This window comes from Nannobrachium achirus (genome assembly GCF_963921795.1).
Source record: "Nannobrachium achirus genome assembly, chromosome: 2".
In the NCBI taxonomy this organism is placed as follows: Eukaryota; Metazoa; Chordata; class Actinopteri; order Myctophiformes; family Myctophidae; genus Nannobrachium; species Nannobrachium achirus.
Window position 1 is genome coordinate 77,783,768 of NC_137811.1, and position 15,233 is coordinate 77,799,000.

Here is a 15,233-nt window from a genome sequence, read left to right on the forward strand (position 1 = left end):
ACATTAGAACAGATCTACAAGCTCACAAAGCCTGCTGTTTTCACATTAGAACAGATGGAGTCAAACTAAATGCCAACTCCTACAATTCCAAGTGCTTGTGCAGGGGGGGGGGTCCTGAGTTAAAATATGATTATTTTGGGGTCTCAGTCTGAAAAGGTTGACAACCACTGGTCTAAAGCAGTGGTTCTCAACCTTTTCAGGCCGCGACCCCCAAAATAATCATATTTCAACTGAGGACCCCCAACCCTGCACAAGCACTTGGAATTGTACAACGCCTCGCAACGCGAGGTGTTGTGAGCATGTAGATCTGCTATTTTCACAATTTCAGCCTCTAATATTTGACAATTTGACCAATGTTTGACCAGAGGTACTAAAAAGGTCTTTAAAATCCTTAAATTGTCACTTTAGACTTAAACTTTAGGTGGGTTTGTTTACTGTTGAGTGAGAAAACAATGTTAACATTTAGCTTAACATCTAGGGACCCCCCAAAATAATTTGGGGACCCCCCCTGGGTCCCTACCCACAGGTTGAGAACCACTGCTCTAAATGACCTGCTTCCTGTTCACAGGTGTGTGAAGACCGAGTGGACCTAGGAGAACAACCTGGTCCTGACACCATGCTCACCCCCAGCCCTGTTACTGAAGACCCAAGTCCTATCACTGAACACCCCACCCCTATCACTGAACACCCCACCCCTAGCATTGAAGACCCCACCCCTAGCATTGAAGACCCCACGCCTATCACTGAAGACCCCGCTGACGACCACACCCCTGTTTCCGTTGACCCCGACCTTGTCAGCGAAGACCCCCAGGGCCCCCCCTCTTCCTTAGGCGTCCTCCTCGGCCACTCCTCTTCCGATGGCGACGCCCCCGCGCCGCACAGCCAATCAGAGGGCCTCCCCGAGGGCCAGGCCCCGCCCAGCCCCGAGGGCGACTCCTTCTCCGACTCCTACACCCACATAAGCCCCTCCCCCGAGGATCCCCCCCCCGCCTCCATGCTGATACCCGAGATCCTGGGAGGGGAGGAGCTAGGGCAGGAGGGGGAGGGGTTAGGGCAGGAAGAGGAGGAGTCAGAGCCGTCCCCGAAAGCAACGGACTCGGAGAAACAAGCAGGTTAGTTTGACAATTTCATGCTTAAATGTTTTAACCCATTCAGAACGGGTACACATTATTGTGTATCATTATTTTATGCTTTAACTATTGAAAAATAGCAGAAAGCTCACAGCGCGGCACCGAGTGCTGCGCTGCGAGCTTGTAGATCTGCTATTTTTGAAAAATCGAGTAAAAAATTTGAATTTTTACCCGATTTTATAAGTGTCTTTTGAATCCTTCTAAGATTTTTTGAAAAAAAATGTTTCTATGTCAGCAATCTGGCCAGCCATCGTCAAAGAAAAGGTCCTTTTCACTTAACTGGAGCTCAGTTAGACTGTTCTTGAGAGACTACTATGTCAGTGGTTCTCAAACCTTTTCATATGAAGGACCCCCAAACTGATATGTATTTGGCCACGGACCCCCATCTCAAAATATTTAGTTCCAGGGACCACCCCCAGAAGCAAAATTTGAGTTACGAACGTTCGCTTTGAAAATACATACGTATATTCAAAGATTTGCACACATTTTCATGACTTTTTCAAAAATAGCAGATCTACAAGCTCGCAGCACTGTGAGCTTTTATATCTGCTGTTTTTCACTGGTTAAGCATTCAATAATTCTAGGCCTAAATGGGTTCATGAAATTCACTATGAATATTTCTGAAAGAGCAGATACATTTTGATATTTTGTTGATTAGTGTTGACATATTTTAATCAACACTAGTATAAAAAGGCACTCCTTCTAATGGATTAAGTTGATTTTGATTAATAAAACTAATAATATGTAAATATATTATATTATATTATATTATATTATATTATATTATATTATATTATATTATATTATATTTCAATTGCACACGCTGAAATGTATGTTTGAGGAAAGCTAAACCACCAACATGTTAAACCCACAATCTGGAGTTTCTACTTTACTTAGACTTGAAGCTGCAATCCAGAACTTATTGTAATGAATACAAAAACATGAACAGTTTGGGTCCCATTAACTTTACTATACAGGAAAAGAATACAAAAAATACATCTGTTTTAACACATTGATTGCCAGGTATTAACACATTAGATGCCAGAGGTTTTTAGCTAGCCCATTTCTTTTTATTTCATCATCGTATTAGCACGGAACTAGGAAATAGGGTTAGGGTTGTATTTTTTTCCTGTATTTCCTGTATTTTTTCCTGTTTCAATATGTTCCACAACTTGGATTTCTTAGGACTTTTGACATGTTGTTACCAACATATTTATGAAACAAAAAGAGTTGAAAGAGTTTCTGTTGCCATTTGTTTGAGGTTAACCCCTTATAATCCCCTTATAATTCCCAGACTACCTGGCCAAGTTGATAGTCAAACTCACATTGTACATGATAAAGCATCAGAGTATGATATTTACATAACATTTATGTAATATCACTGATTTACATAACATTTATGTAATATCAGTGATGCACTGTGTGTGTGTTGTATGTGTGAAGAGCAGCTGGTTACAGTATGTGGACCAGGAGCTGACACTGTGTCTGGTATGACAGCATGGTGTTGGTACAGTAGGTACAGTAGGTACAGTAGGTACAGTAGGTACAGTAGGTACAGTAGGTACAGTACATAGACATGCATGAGCTTCCTACTGGAGCCTGGGTGGAACTTCAGTGCTTTGCAGAGTGGCAGGCAGGTTTGGCTATCGGGGGGGGGGGGGGTTGCCTGGTTAATAAACCAGACCGAACACAACACCACCCCCTGGCGGTAGAGAGAGGCTGGCAACGCCAAGCAATGTTGGGGGGTATTTAGGTTCCTTCCTTGGCATGGATTCCCAAACACCCCTGAACTCTAATGGTGCTTTTCCACGGATTGCATGGTAGCAGCTCAACTGTGCTAGGTTACCACTGCAGATAGATAGGATCCCCCTGGTGGTCATCATAGTGACCTGTAGCCCCTCAGTGTAGGAGTGCTAGACAATGCTAATGCTCAAGCTAATAGAGACACAAGGGCGCCTACAAATTCACGCCCACAATTGAGACAGCGGCCCGCTTCGGGTAAGGGAGAACGGTGCACTGCAAGCCAGTCCATAGAAAGTCATTGCAATTCAGCCTAATATTAAAATAATCCTACACGAACTGAAGACTATATTGATTTAAATAAAAATATGTTTTCAAATGTATGGACTGACTCTGTCAACATATCTTCTTGTTTTCTAAATACGTGATGTGTGTCACGTTTAATTTGCCACTTGAATGGATTACCCATAATGTTAACAGAGAAGAGAGGAGACGGCAGACAAATAAACCTGTCGCTTTTCATTGACAACACTGTCTTTATTGCTATGCATTTACGACAGCCTTAGTAGTCAACAACTGAAATTATGTTATTTCAAGATGCCTCTCATTGGGATTGCATTGGCAGCTGCAGTGCAGCGTTCTCCCTTACCCGAAGTGGGGCCGCTGTCACAATAGGGGGCGTGAATTTGTAGAAGCCTGTGTGTCTCTATGCTTCCATGCCAGTATTCCTTGAGCTGGACATGCATCTGTTTGGGGCCGTGGCCGAAACTGTTAGATGGAACTTTATACAAGGATGTTTTCCTAGTGCAAAGCTATGGCCTACTCTACTGTACTGTACTGTACTGTACTGTACTGTACTGTACTGTACTGTACTGTACTGTACTGTACTGTAGAGGATGACATTTGACAGGAATTCCCGTGGGTCCTGTGGGATTCCCGCTGGACAGGAGTGAAATTTGTATTAATGCCAGGATCGGGACGGGACAGGAATGAAACTCAACAGGAGTGGGCAGGAGCGGGAATCATCCCAGACCAGTTCATCAAATCGCAGAAATAAATTGCACAGGAAAGTGAGGTCTTTGAACTGTGAACATTATAAAATGATACATTATATAATAATAAACATGATATCAAATATAATATGGATCAAAATAGAAAAACATTATTATTATTTTTTTTTTTTCGGGAGCGGGATGTGAACGGGAGTGATTTTGACCAGGAGCGGGATGGGAGTCATGGGACCAGGAGTCATTGTACAGGAGTGGGACAGGACGGGATTTATGTTTTTACTCTGGCCTAGGATTGAGATGGGACAGGATTTTTTCTCCAGGAGTGGGACGGGACAGGAGTGAAAATCCACTCCTGTGTCATCCTCTACTGTACTGTACTGTACTGTACTGTACCGTACCGTACCGTACCGTACCGTACCGTACTGTACTGTAAGTATCCTAGTGCAGGAGCCTGCAGCATGAAACATGCTAAATCTCCAAAACCAGTCCAAACCAAAACTATCGCCAGTGACCGTGGTAAACAATATAGTTGGGATCACATTCAGATAGATGAATCAAGTTGACCTTTCAGCCAGACAGTCTTCAGCAGAAGACAACACTGTGAATGAATGGTAAACGGTGCATTTATAGCACCTTTTATCCAAGGTGCTTTACATAGACTTTGCCTTGCAGCTTGTATCTTAGCACGATGAGAGCGTTCAGATGAAAATGCTGTGATTTGTTACTATCTATATTTTGGAAATTATTTTAAAAAATAAAGGCGTCCACTGGCCCTTGTTGTCCAGGTGCATACCACATATTATAGGCTCTGTGTAGCCTGCAGCAGCCACGTGCACACATAGACATCAGAGGGGGCTTGAGCCCCTGCCCTTTTATCCGTCTGTAAAAAGTGCCCTCTCCAGACCATGAATGCAGTTTTCACTATGGTGAAAGAAATGCAAATGCCCCCTCTTTCCATGCCATACACGAAGGCAGCATTCAAGAGAATGGCCTTGTCCAAACTCTCCTGAACTTGAACGCAGCATCTTATGTTGAAATAATTGCCCTCTCTGTGTAGAAAGCCATGCCGTTACGCCACATCTCCAGCATTATGCTTAGTTCAGTGTGGTGTCACGCATCGGACATAGCCGACCTCCAAGCTTGTGAGAACCTTCTCTGCTCGTCTGCAGCGAGTCGTGAGTTCAAGTCCCGCTCCCAGTGACCGTTGCTGCGTCTCTCCCTGTTTCCTGTCTGTAAAAATAAAGGTAGAAAAAGGCCCCAAAAAATATATCTCATTACTGTCGATAATCGATAGAATAATCACCAAGTATATCATTAGTGGCGTTTCCATAAATCCACTTATGGAAACACTTCAAAATGTGAATAAACTTTTATCATCTGCAAAAAAAATTATCCGCTTGGAGGAGGTGGATTTTGAGGCTTTATCGAATAAACGAAATGCGCATTTGTGAATGGAAACGGATCAGACAATAAATGCGAATAGATTATGACGTTCTGGGTCCATATCGTCCTCCAACTTAACACTTTCCCCTGCCACTTAACTGTTCTGCTGCCGTTGACAGTCCTCACCGTCATTGAAAGGGTTAAAACCATGGCGCCGTTGACGGTGAGGACTGTGAATCTTACCGTATATACAGTAAAGGTATAATTACTTACAGTACGTCGATCCCGTCGCGCCCGCATCTCATCCGCGATTTGTTTACAACGCACGTCGGGCGTGCACGCGAAGTGAACGTCCTCCATTGTAAATCCAAAACCAGTTGTTTGTTACACACGGAGTGACACGGACCGTGTGTAAATTCCTCCCGTTTTCACCTCCCGGAGCCAAGCCATCCGTGGCCAACCCTTCCTCATCACATGGTGTTGCGTGCCAAAAGTGGCCGATCTAAGCTCACAGCAGCTTGCAGATCGGCCACCTTCCAGAGGACGCCGACACTTGCAGGATGAGCACTCTGTCAACCATGCGACCGTCGCTAATTCGAATGACACCCGCAAATGGAAACGGGCTAAATTCGCTTTGTCTTAATGCGCATTTCTGATAATTCGCTTCCCTAATTCGAATAAGTTTATGGATACATGACTACTGATAGTTTCAGCCCTACTTTGTTCATACTAATGTCTGTTCTCCCTCCAGACTCCCCCAGCGTTTCAGAGGGGTGGGGGGAGAAAGGAGAGGGGGAGGGGGAGGGGCTGAGGAAGAGGAGGACCCTCCTGACCCTGGAGAGGATCGGGAGGAGCGATGAAGACGAGGAGGAGGAAGAGGAGTTCCAGCCCCCCCACAGAGACGAAGAGTTCAGCTTCTCTCTGAACAAGTGCATTCTGGGAGCCGTAGTCCTGCTGGCCATCGGTACACTCTTCTTCTCAGGTAGGTGTAAGAGCTTGTAGATCTGCTGTTTTCACTGAAGAGATTTGGGTGGGGTTGCACCACTTCACACTAAGTTCAAACGTAGCCTAGTTGTAACGTAAATGGCTTCTAAGTCAAGACTTAGGCATTACTACAATGTCAGCTGTTGCACCACTCTAAAGTATCTCTAAGTAACTACTAAATATTTACACCAGCCTTTGGGCAGCACTAAGTCCTTACTAAGTAACCTATCTCTATGGGAGTAGAGCAACTACACTACTAACGTGGCAGACAGCATTATATCGGCTATTTAATTAATTCAACAATGAAACGACCCATCTGTTTAAAACATATACATTAAGCTCTATATACATTTCGGCCATTTGAAAATAGCCGATCTACAAGCTCACAATGTGTCTGCTATTAATAGAGTATTTCTATATTGCAGGATTGATACTTTTTTTAATTCATTTGAGTACTTTTTCAACCACTGCATTTAGCCGCGGCAGACATACAGCACAACAGCGACTTGAACGGTGCTCTTCTCCCCTCCAAATATGCGCTGCCCTGCGTTACTTCACAGCGGGGCAAAATGTATGAGGGGCCAACATCATTTCTGATACATTCCGTGTGCAGGGATCAATATGACTTTGTGTACATGATGCCAGTGGAGAGACGGAGCTCTGTCTGTTGACAAAAGACGATACAAGCTTTACTTTCTTCCTAGAAACGGTTAGTTTTCATTGGATTCGGGAGCTATGACGTCATTTTATGCGACTATACATTACTTTAGGAACAGTCTACGCATTACTAGTTACGTTATGCCTTAAGCAGTCGTGGTGCAACACCTGTTAGTAACTCACTTAGTTACAAACTAACTAGTAGTTACTAAGCCTCTAGTAAGGACTTTACTCCCTAACTTAGGGCAGAACTTACGTTCTGGTGGTGCAACCTGCCCCAGGTGTGTAGACGGGAGAAAAAGAGTGCACCAAGTCCAGATCCCCCTGATCAGACATACAGCATCATGCAAAGCATCAACAGTAGCTGATAGCTCAACGTGGTGCGAAAGCGACACGTTTTAGCTAATAGATCTTTTAAGTTATATTTGGCCTCAGTATGTTGTCATTACTTGGACAACTCAACTCTTTGTTACATAGCAATAGCTTAACCCATTTAGGGCCTAGAATTATTGAATGCTTTAACCAGTGAAAAATAGCAGATATACAAGCTCACAGCGCGGCACCGAGTGCCGCGCTGCGAGCTTGTAGATCTGCTATTTTTGGAAAAAAAAAGTCGTGAAAATATGTGCAAATCTTTGAATATATGTATTTTCAAAGCAAATGTTTGTAACTCAAATTTTACTTCTGGGGGGTCCCTGGAACTAGATATTTTGAGATGGGGGTCCGTGGCCAAATACATATCATTTTGGGGGTCCTTCACATGAAAAGGTTTGAGAACCACTGACATAGTAGTCGCTCAAGAACAGACTAACTGAGCTCCAGTTAAGTGAAAAGGACCTTTCCTTTGACGATGGCTGGCCAGATTGTTGACATAGAAACATAGGTTTTTCAAAAAAATCTTATAAGAAATTCTAATTTTCAAGATTTTTCAAAAATAGCAGATCTACAAGCTGGCAGCGTGGCACTCGGTGCCGCGCTGTGAGCTTGTACATCTGCTATTTTTCAATAGTTAAAGCAGTCAATAATCCTAGGCCTGAATGGCTTAAAGATCAGGTGTATCCCGTAGCCTGGACACAGGGCTACCCAAGAGGCCTCAGGGGTCACTCAGTAAAATACCAAACGTCCAAGAGCTGCAAGCTAAACATGTCAGTTCTATAAAAAGCCTTTTGTAACAGGGTTAGGGTTAGGGTCACTACATGACTAGTCTAAACATTAAGGAAACACATGGTAAAAAGACACTTTTCCAACTATAAGGCAAAACCTCAAAGAACAAAAAATATTGTCATGGAATGATTAATGACGACGTCACAAATGAGGCTTCATTCACAAAATGTGAAGAGAACATATTGTACAGATTGCTGCTCCAATAAATCCAATTGTCAAAGGTTAATAAGTAATTAAAAGTTACTAGTTAGTACTCAGCTGAAATGAGGTCATTGTAACAAATAAAATACCTACGCCCCACAAGCCCTGAAAACGAAACTCCAAACAGCCCAAAATAAACTAATTAGGGTCCTGCTTAACCTTCCCTATCAGACTCACCTCACCGCTACTCACCAGTTAAGAGTGGGGTGGCTCAAAGTAGATGACAGAGTACAGCAACTTGCAATGGGCCAGGTGTACAAGATACACTACACCACTATGATACCCAAGTACCTGTGAAAATACTTTATAAACATTAAGGATGTCCATAATTACAACACCAGAGGCAGCGCCACAGATCACTTTCAACCCAGAGTCAAAACCAACAAAGGGTCAAACTCTTTTTTTCTGCTATACCACCAAAATGTGGAAAGCCTTACCGAAGGCCATAAAGAAGTGTGGATCACTAGCATCCTTTAAAATTGCCCTGAAAAACCACTTACAGGCAGCAGCCGTTCGCAACTGGTAAAAAAACTAACCTTGCCCAACCCTACCCTCCCCTGCCCCTTCTTTGTATATACTTACTTACTTACTGTTTTAGACTCTCTTTTTTTTTGTGCTCTCATTTTTCTTTTCTTTACATATCTACTGCATAGTACTGTGTTCTATTCGTCTGTCATTCAATGTTATATGAGATACTTAAATGGTTTCCTGTGGAAATAAGCTTAGTCTTTTCATGGATCTCCTTTTAGTAGACCTTGTACCAGTGAACTTTACCGTCATGAAACTGTACCTTTTCCTATGCAAACTTCTAATAAAGTCTTCAATCAATCAATCAATACAAACTTATTCAAACCCATCATGGTTTTGGAAACATACCTAACTTATTCCTATTATTTATTTTATTTTGTTTTAATCCTTGGATATGAAATGATTAAATTCCCAAATAAACAGGCTTCTTTCCAGTGTGTGCACAACAATGGGAACACATGTGTAACCAGTGCAATGATTCAGAAGCTAAAATCCAATATACTCATAATATACAATATAGACGGTATGTGCATGTATAAAGTGAGTGGCAAATCGAGTGACAAAGTGAGTTTAACGTTGTTTAATGCAATCACACAGGACTTTTCTGTGTGGATGTTTTTGCTGTCAAGGCCAGAAAGTAGTATTTTGCCACTCAGTAGGCGTTCCTGCATAACTTCCGGTTCCGGACAAACAAAATAAAATAGAATAGTCATACCAAGTGACTTTCCTTACATCTGATTCTCATCCCAGTGTGTTGGCCGCTGATAGAGAGTAGTGTTTTCTTGCATTTCTCCAGGTGGGGAGGCTGAGCTCACTGTCAGAGGTATCATGGTGAATGTGTGCACGTTTTGAAACACCAGAGGATCAATCAGGGGTCTTCAACGTTTTTAGGCCGAGCAGAGAGAGATGAAGCAGGGACCCCTTAGCAGAGAGAGAGATGAAGCAGGGACCCCTTAGCAGAGAGAGATGAAGCAGGGACCCCTTAGCAGAGAGAAATGAAGCAGGGACCCCTTAGTTGAGAGAGAGATGAAGCAGGGACCCCTTAGTTGAGAGAGAGATGAAGCAGGGGCCCCTTAGTTGAGAGAGAGATGAAGCAGGGACCCCTTAGTTGAGAGAGAGATGAAGCAGGGACCCCTTAGCAGAGAGAGAGAGAGATGAAGCAGGGACCCCTTAGCAGAGAGAGAGAGATGAAGCAGGGACCCCTTAGCAGAGAGAGAGAGATGAAGCAGGGACCCCTTAGCAGAGAGAGAGATGAAGCAGGGACCCCTTAGCAGAGAGAGAGAGATGAAGCAGGGACCCCTTAGCAGAGAGAGAGAGATGAAGCAGGGACCCCTTAGTAGAGAGAGAGAGATGAAGCAGGGACCCCTTAGCAGAGAGAGAGAGATGAAGCAGGGACCCCTTAGCAGAGAGAGAGAGATGAAGCAGGGACCCCTTAGCAGAGAGAGAGAGATGAAGCAGGGACCCCTTAGCAGAGAGAGAGAGATGAAGCAGGGACCCCTTAGCAGAGAGAGAGAGATGAAGCAGGGACCCCTTAGTAGAGAGAGAGAGATGAAGCAGGGACCCCTTAGCAGAGAGAGAGAGATGAAGCAGGGACCCCTTAGTAGAGAGAGAGAGATGAAGCAGGGACCCCTTAGCAGAGAGAGAGAGATGAAGCAGGGACCCCTTAGCAGAGAGAGAGAGATGAAGCAGGGACCCCTTAGCAGAGAGAGAGAGATGAAGCAGGGACCCCTTAGTAGAGAGAGAGAGATGAAGCAGGGACCCCTTAGCAGAGAGAGAGAGATGAAGCAGGGACCCCTTAGCAGAGAGAGAGAGATGAAGCAGGGACCCCTTAGCAGAGAGAGAGATGAAGCAGGGACCCCTTAGCAGAGAGAGAGAGATGAAGCAGGGACCCCTTAGCAGAGAGAGAGATGAAGCAGGGACCCCTTAGCAGAGAGAGAGAGATGAAGCAGGGACCCCTTAGCAGAGAGAGAGAGAGAGATGAAGCAGGGACCCCTTAGCAGAGAGAGAGAGATGAAGCAGGGACCCCTTAGCAGAGAGAGAGAGATAAGCAGGGACCCCTTAGCTGAGAGAGAGATGAAGCAGGGACCCCTTAGCAGAGAGAGAGAGATGAAGCAGGGACCCCTTAGCAGAGAGAGAGAGATGAAGCAGGGACCCCTTAGCAGAGAGAGAGAGATGAAGCAGGGACCCCTTAGCAGAGAGAGAGAGATGAAGCAGGGACCCCCACAACCTGTTCATAGATTCCATATAGTTTCATTGTTTGACAGCACAGATAATCAGTATATTTTGGATTCATGCTAATGTGTGTTTTCAGATATTTAACCAGTTGAACTGTCAATACTTAATAAACTTGACTTTTCACTGTACGTTGTCTGCTCTTTTCCCCCTCCAAAGCTCTTTGCCAAAAATAGCAGATCTACAAGCTCACAACGCCTCGCGCTGCGAGGCGTTGTGAGCTTGTAGATCTGCTATTTTTGGCTTAAGTTCTCAGAATATGGACGCTAGGGTTCAAGTGGTTAAAATAAAAAAGGGTGAAAAAAACTAGTTTCTATCACACAAAGATTTGGAGGACCCCCTGTAGTAACTCTGAGGACCCCCTAGAGGTCCCAGACCCCCTGTTGAAGACCCCTGATGTAAATGATTCCTCCCATGTTTGCTGAAACAACTAATCTTTGGTTATGGTTTTGGCCATGTTGAAACTGCTGCCTTGTCGTGTGCTGTAACCCAGTTTGTACTTGTTGGTGCGACATTCACCTTGTCGTGTGCTGTAACCCAGTTTGTACTTGTTGGTGCGACATTCACCTTGTCGTGTGCTGTAACCTTATTATTATAGCTCTATGGCTGTAACCCAGTTTGTACTTGTTTGTGCTGTAACCCAGTTTGTACTTGTTTGTGCTGTAACCCAGTTTGTACTTGTTTGTGCTGTAACCCAGTTTGTACTTGTTTGTGTGACATTCACCTTGTCGTGTGCTGTAACCCAGTTTGTACTTGTTTGTGCTGTAACCCAGTTTGTACTTGTTTGTGTGACATTCACCGAACGCAAGCCGATCTACAAGTCCACAGCACGTCCTGGATGCAACGCTTTATGGACTTGTAAATCGGCTGTGTGTGCCGTGGGAGACACTGTCGTACACGGAAGTATAAATCAGCATAACGTCAACACAACACGACCACTCCTGGTCAGTAAGCAGACGTTGATCAGCTCAACTGCATAATGCATGATCGCCCTCTTGTGGTTGCTAATGTTGCAAATGACTTGTCCACACTGAAAGTAGAAACAAAAAATTATATTCTACCACTTTTTGCGGTCACATGTTCAAATACTGGATTCTGATTGGCTTAAAACAGTGGTAAATCAGTCAACAACCTTGAGTTGGCTCATGGACCCCGCCCACTGTTGTGTTGCAGTTGATTGTAACTAAAGATCCTTGCAAGTTACAACTGTGTTTTCTTTCATTTATATGGTAGAAGTGGTAGGAAAGCAATTTACCATTCGAGGGTCGTGGGTTGTTGGCTGATTTACCACTGTTTCAGGGCTGTTTGGCACGAGGCTCCCTCTCATGGTAAATGGCTTACTTTTTATTGGTTTGACCTTGACTGGCTGTTCAGACATAAAGCAGGGCCGCATGGCATGCAGGCCGCGGGTTGAGTAGCCTGGAGGGAGGAAATGACATAGTTATTGATGGATGCTTTAATATGAAATGTACTGTATGTACTAAAGTGGAATGTAGATGGATGGGATCTTAATGGCAAACCAGACAGTTGAATGAATGATAAATTAATCTTAATTAATAAGTAGTTGAAGGACTCTGAGACTGAGGTGTGTTATATTATCTACAGGCATCTTCATTGACCTGGATGACGGTAAGTTGTGTTTGCATGTGTGAAGAACATGGATGCTTATTTTTGTTCTTGTTCTTTGCTTCCTTCAATGCACTGCACTGTGCTGTAATTGAGTGTGAGTGTTTAGATATCTGTGCACCTTGGCAGTGAAATTGATGATTCATGCATGTTCTTGTCACTCCTCCCCGTGTGTGTGTGTGTGTGTGTGTGTGTGTGTGTGTGTGTGCGCGTACGTGCGTGCGTGCGACGTGCGTGCGTGTGTCATTGTGAGGACAATTGTCTTGGTTTAAAGTGGCATATTTGCTTGTATGTTTGTATTATTTCACACTCTAAGTAAAAAACTTGTCCTCATAAGTATATAATTATACAAATGTGTGTTGTTGTGCACCAAAATGTGTAGCTTGTTTTGAGGTGTGTACTCAGTGTTTGTGTAAGTACACAAATAGGGCATTCACTGAATATTCGAATATCAAAGTCACTATTCGACGTTGTTCATCGAAGTCGATTATTCGCTTATTTTTATGTTTTCATTGTTTTCTCTTTAAAAAATATATATAGTTTATAAAGCTTGGCTAGATTATAGATAGGAAGTCATAAGAATGAGTCGTCAGTGCCCCTGGTGGATGAATGTGTTAATGCTCTATACCAGGGGTTCTCAAACCTTTTTAGGCTGTGACCCCCAAAATAAACATATTTGAACTGGGGACCCCCACCCTGACAAGCACTTGGAACTGTAGGTATTACATTTAATGTGACTCGGTTCCACAGATAAATATTGTGAAAATAGCAGATCTACATGCTCACAACGTATAGTATTTTCACAATGTTCGCCTCTTGCTTACTTAATATTTGACAGTTTGGCCAGTCCTGTCGAATATTCGACTATTCCAATACTTTGAGGTTGAATAATTCCAATACTAAAAATCACTATTTGTGAATGCCCTGCCTAGTACACAATGTCACAAACATTATGAATTACCTGTACTTTTCATGATGTGCACTTATCCACAAGTTTCCCCGGGGGTTTACTGGAGACTATCAGGACCAAACTTCCGGTTTTAACAGCAGACATACAAGCTCACGTCGCGTCGCAGATGCAACCCGTTGTGAGCTTGTAAATCGGCGGCGGAAGCTCGGTGCAGACGTCTGCGCAATGCACTATGGGGCGTTGGAAACTCGTGGATAGGCATCATCCAGTATAAATCATAAAGCTGTTGTATTTGAATGAACCATACCAGTGTTGAGTCATGTTTAGTCCATTCACTGTGACTTCATGTTTGACCTGACATTAACCATGACCGTTTATAAACCCAGGAAGCAAACGGTTCTGTTTATTTCAGTATGCTATGAAAACCCTCTGATATGAAAACCCTCTGATATGAAAACCCACTGATATGAAAACACAAGAGACTTGAAATTAGCTTGAGAGCTCGATCCAACACACACTATAATTGTGGTTATTTTTATCAAATTTACATAAATGTTGCATTTGAATCCATTTTAGATTGATTTGAAAAGTTCCAGATTTAATTCTGGATTAAATTTATCGTACAACGATCTTTTTCGTTGTTGGCAAAATTAACTAAATTATTCTGGTGAGTTCTGTAATACATTGAATTGATATAATCCAAACAAATACTTTATCTAAAAAAAAAGACACTGGTAAAATGGTCTGTTTCTGTAGCATAGACTGTATGGATGACTCCATGTATAGACTATGACATGTAATGAGACAGCTGTGGTCCTTTTAATTGTACATAGAATGATGTAAAGTTTGACTGTCTGACTGAATGTTAATGTTTGTTTAATGTTTGTTTCCAGAGAATGAATATGAAGCCTACAGGGAGCTGAGAGATGCAGAGATTCCAGTCAAACAGGTCAGTTTGCACAAGTCTCATTAAATGTCTGTAGAACCAGTAGACCAGGGGTTTTCAAAGTGGGTGACGGGGTCCCCTGGGGTGCCGGGTCACCCTGGGGTGACGGGTCACCCTGGGGTGACGGGGAACCCTGGGGTGCCGTGACGGCAGTCCAGGGGTGCAGAGAGATCATTTGATAATATTTGGAACTTATTTGGACACTTGAAAAAATATTTAGTATCATTTTAAACTTGAAGTACAAAGATATTTTCAGTCAGTTCTAACCAAAATGGCTTTTGATTGATTGATTGAAGACTTTATTAGAAGAAGTTTGCATAGGAAAATGGTACAGTCATGACTTTACAGTTCACTGGTACAAGGTCTACTAAAAGGGATCCTAGAAAAGACCAAGCTTATTTCCATAGGAAACCATTGAAGTATCTCATATAACATTGAATGACAGACAGATAGAACACAGTACTATGCAGTAGATATAGTCAGGAAAAAAGGGGGAAACAATTAAGTGGTTTTTCAGGGCGATTTTAAAGGATGCTAGTGATCCACACTCCTTTGAGGCCTTCGATAAGGCGTTCCACATATTTGTGGTATAGCATAAGAACGAGTTTGACCCTTTCTTTGAGTTGACTCTGGGTTGAACGTGATCTGTGGCGCTGCCTCTGGTGTTGTAATTATGGACATCCTTAACCTTTATATTATCTCAATGTTTTCCTCACAACATA

General features: G+C 43.2%; 1 protein-coding gene across 1 annotated transcript in view; it reads left to right on the forward strand.

Annotated features, from left to right (window-relative positions):
• Positions 1–15,233, forward strand: part of LOC308300656 (uncharacterized protein) — a gene marked incomplete at its 3' end in the record, with an annotated part of 66,605 nt that overhangs the window by 38,983 nt on the left and 12,389 nt on the right. The window contains exons 5-7 of the mRNA XM_080744536.1: positions 569–1,112; positions 6,015–6,245; positions 14,459–14,514. Coding sequence (XP_080600662.1) covers positions 569–1,112; positions 6,015–6,245; positions 14,459–14,514 — 831 coding nt within the window. The remainder of the gene's footprint in view (positions 1–568; positions 1,113–6,014; positions 6,246–14,458; positions 14,515–15,233) is intronic.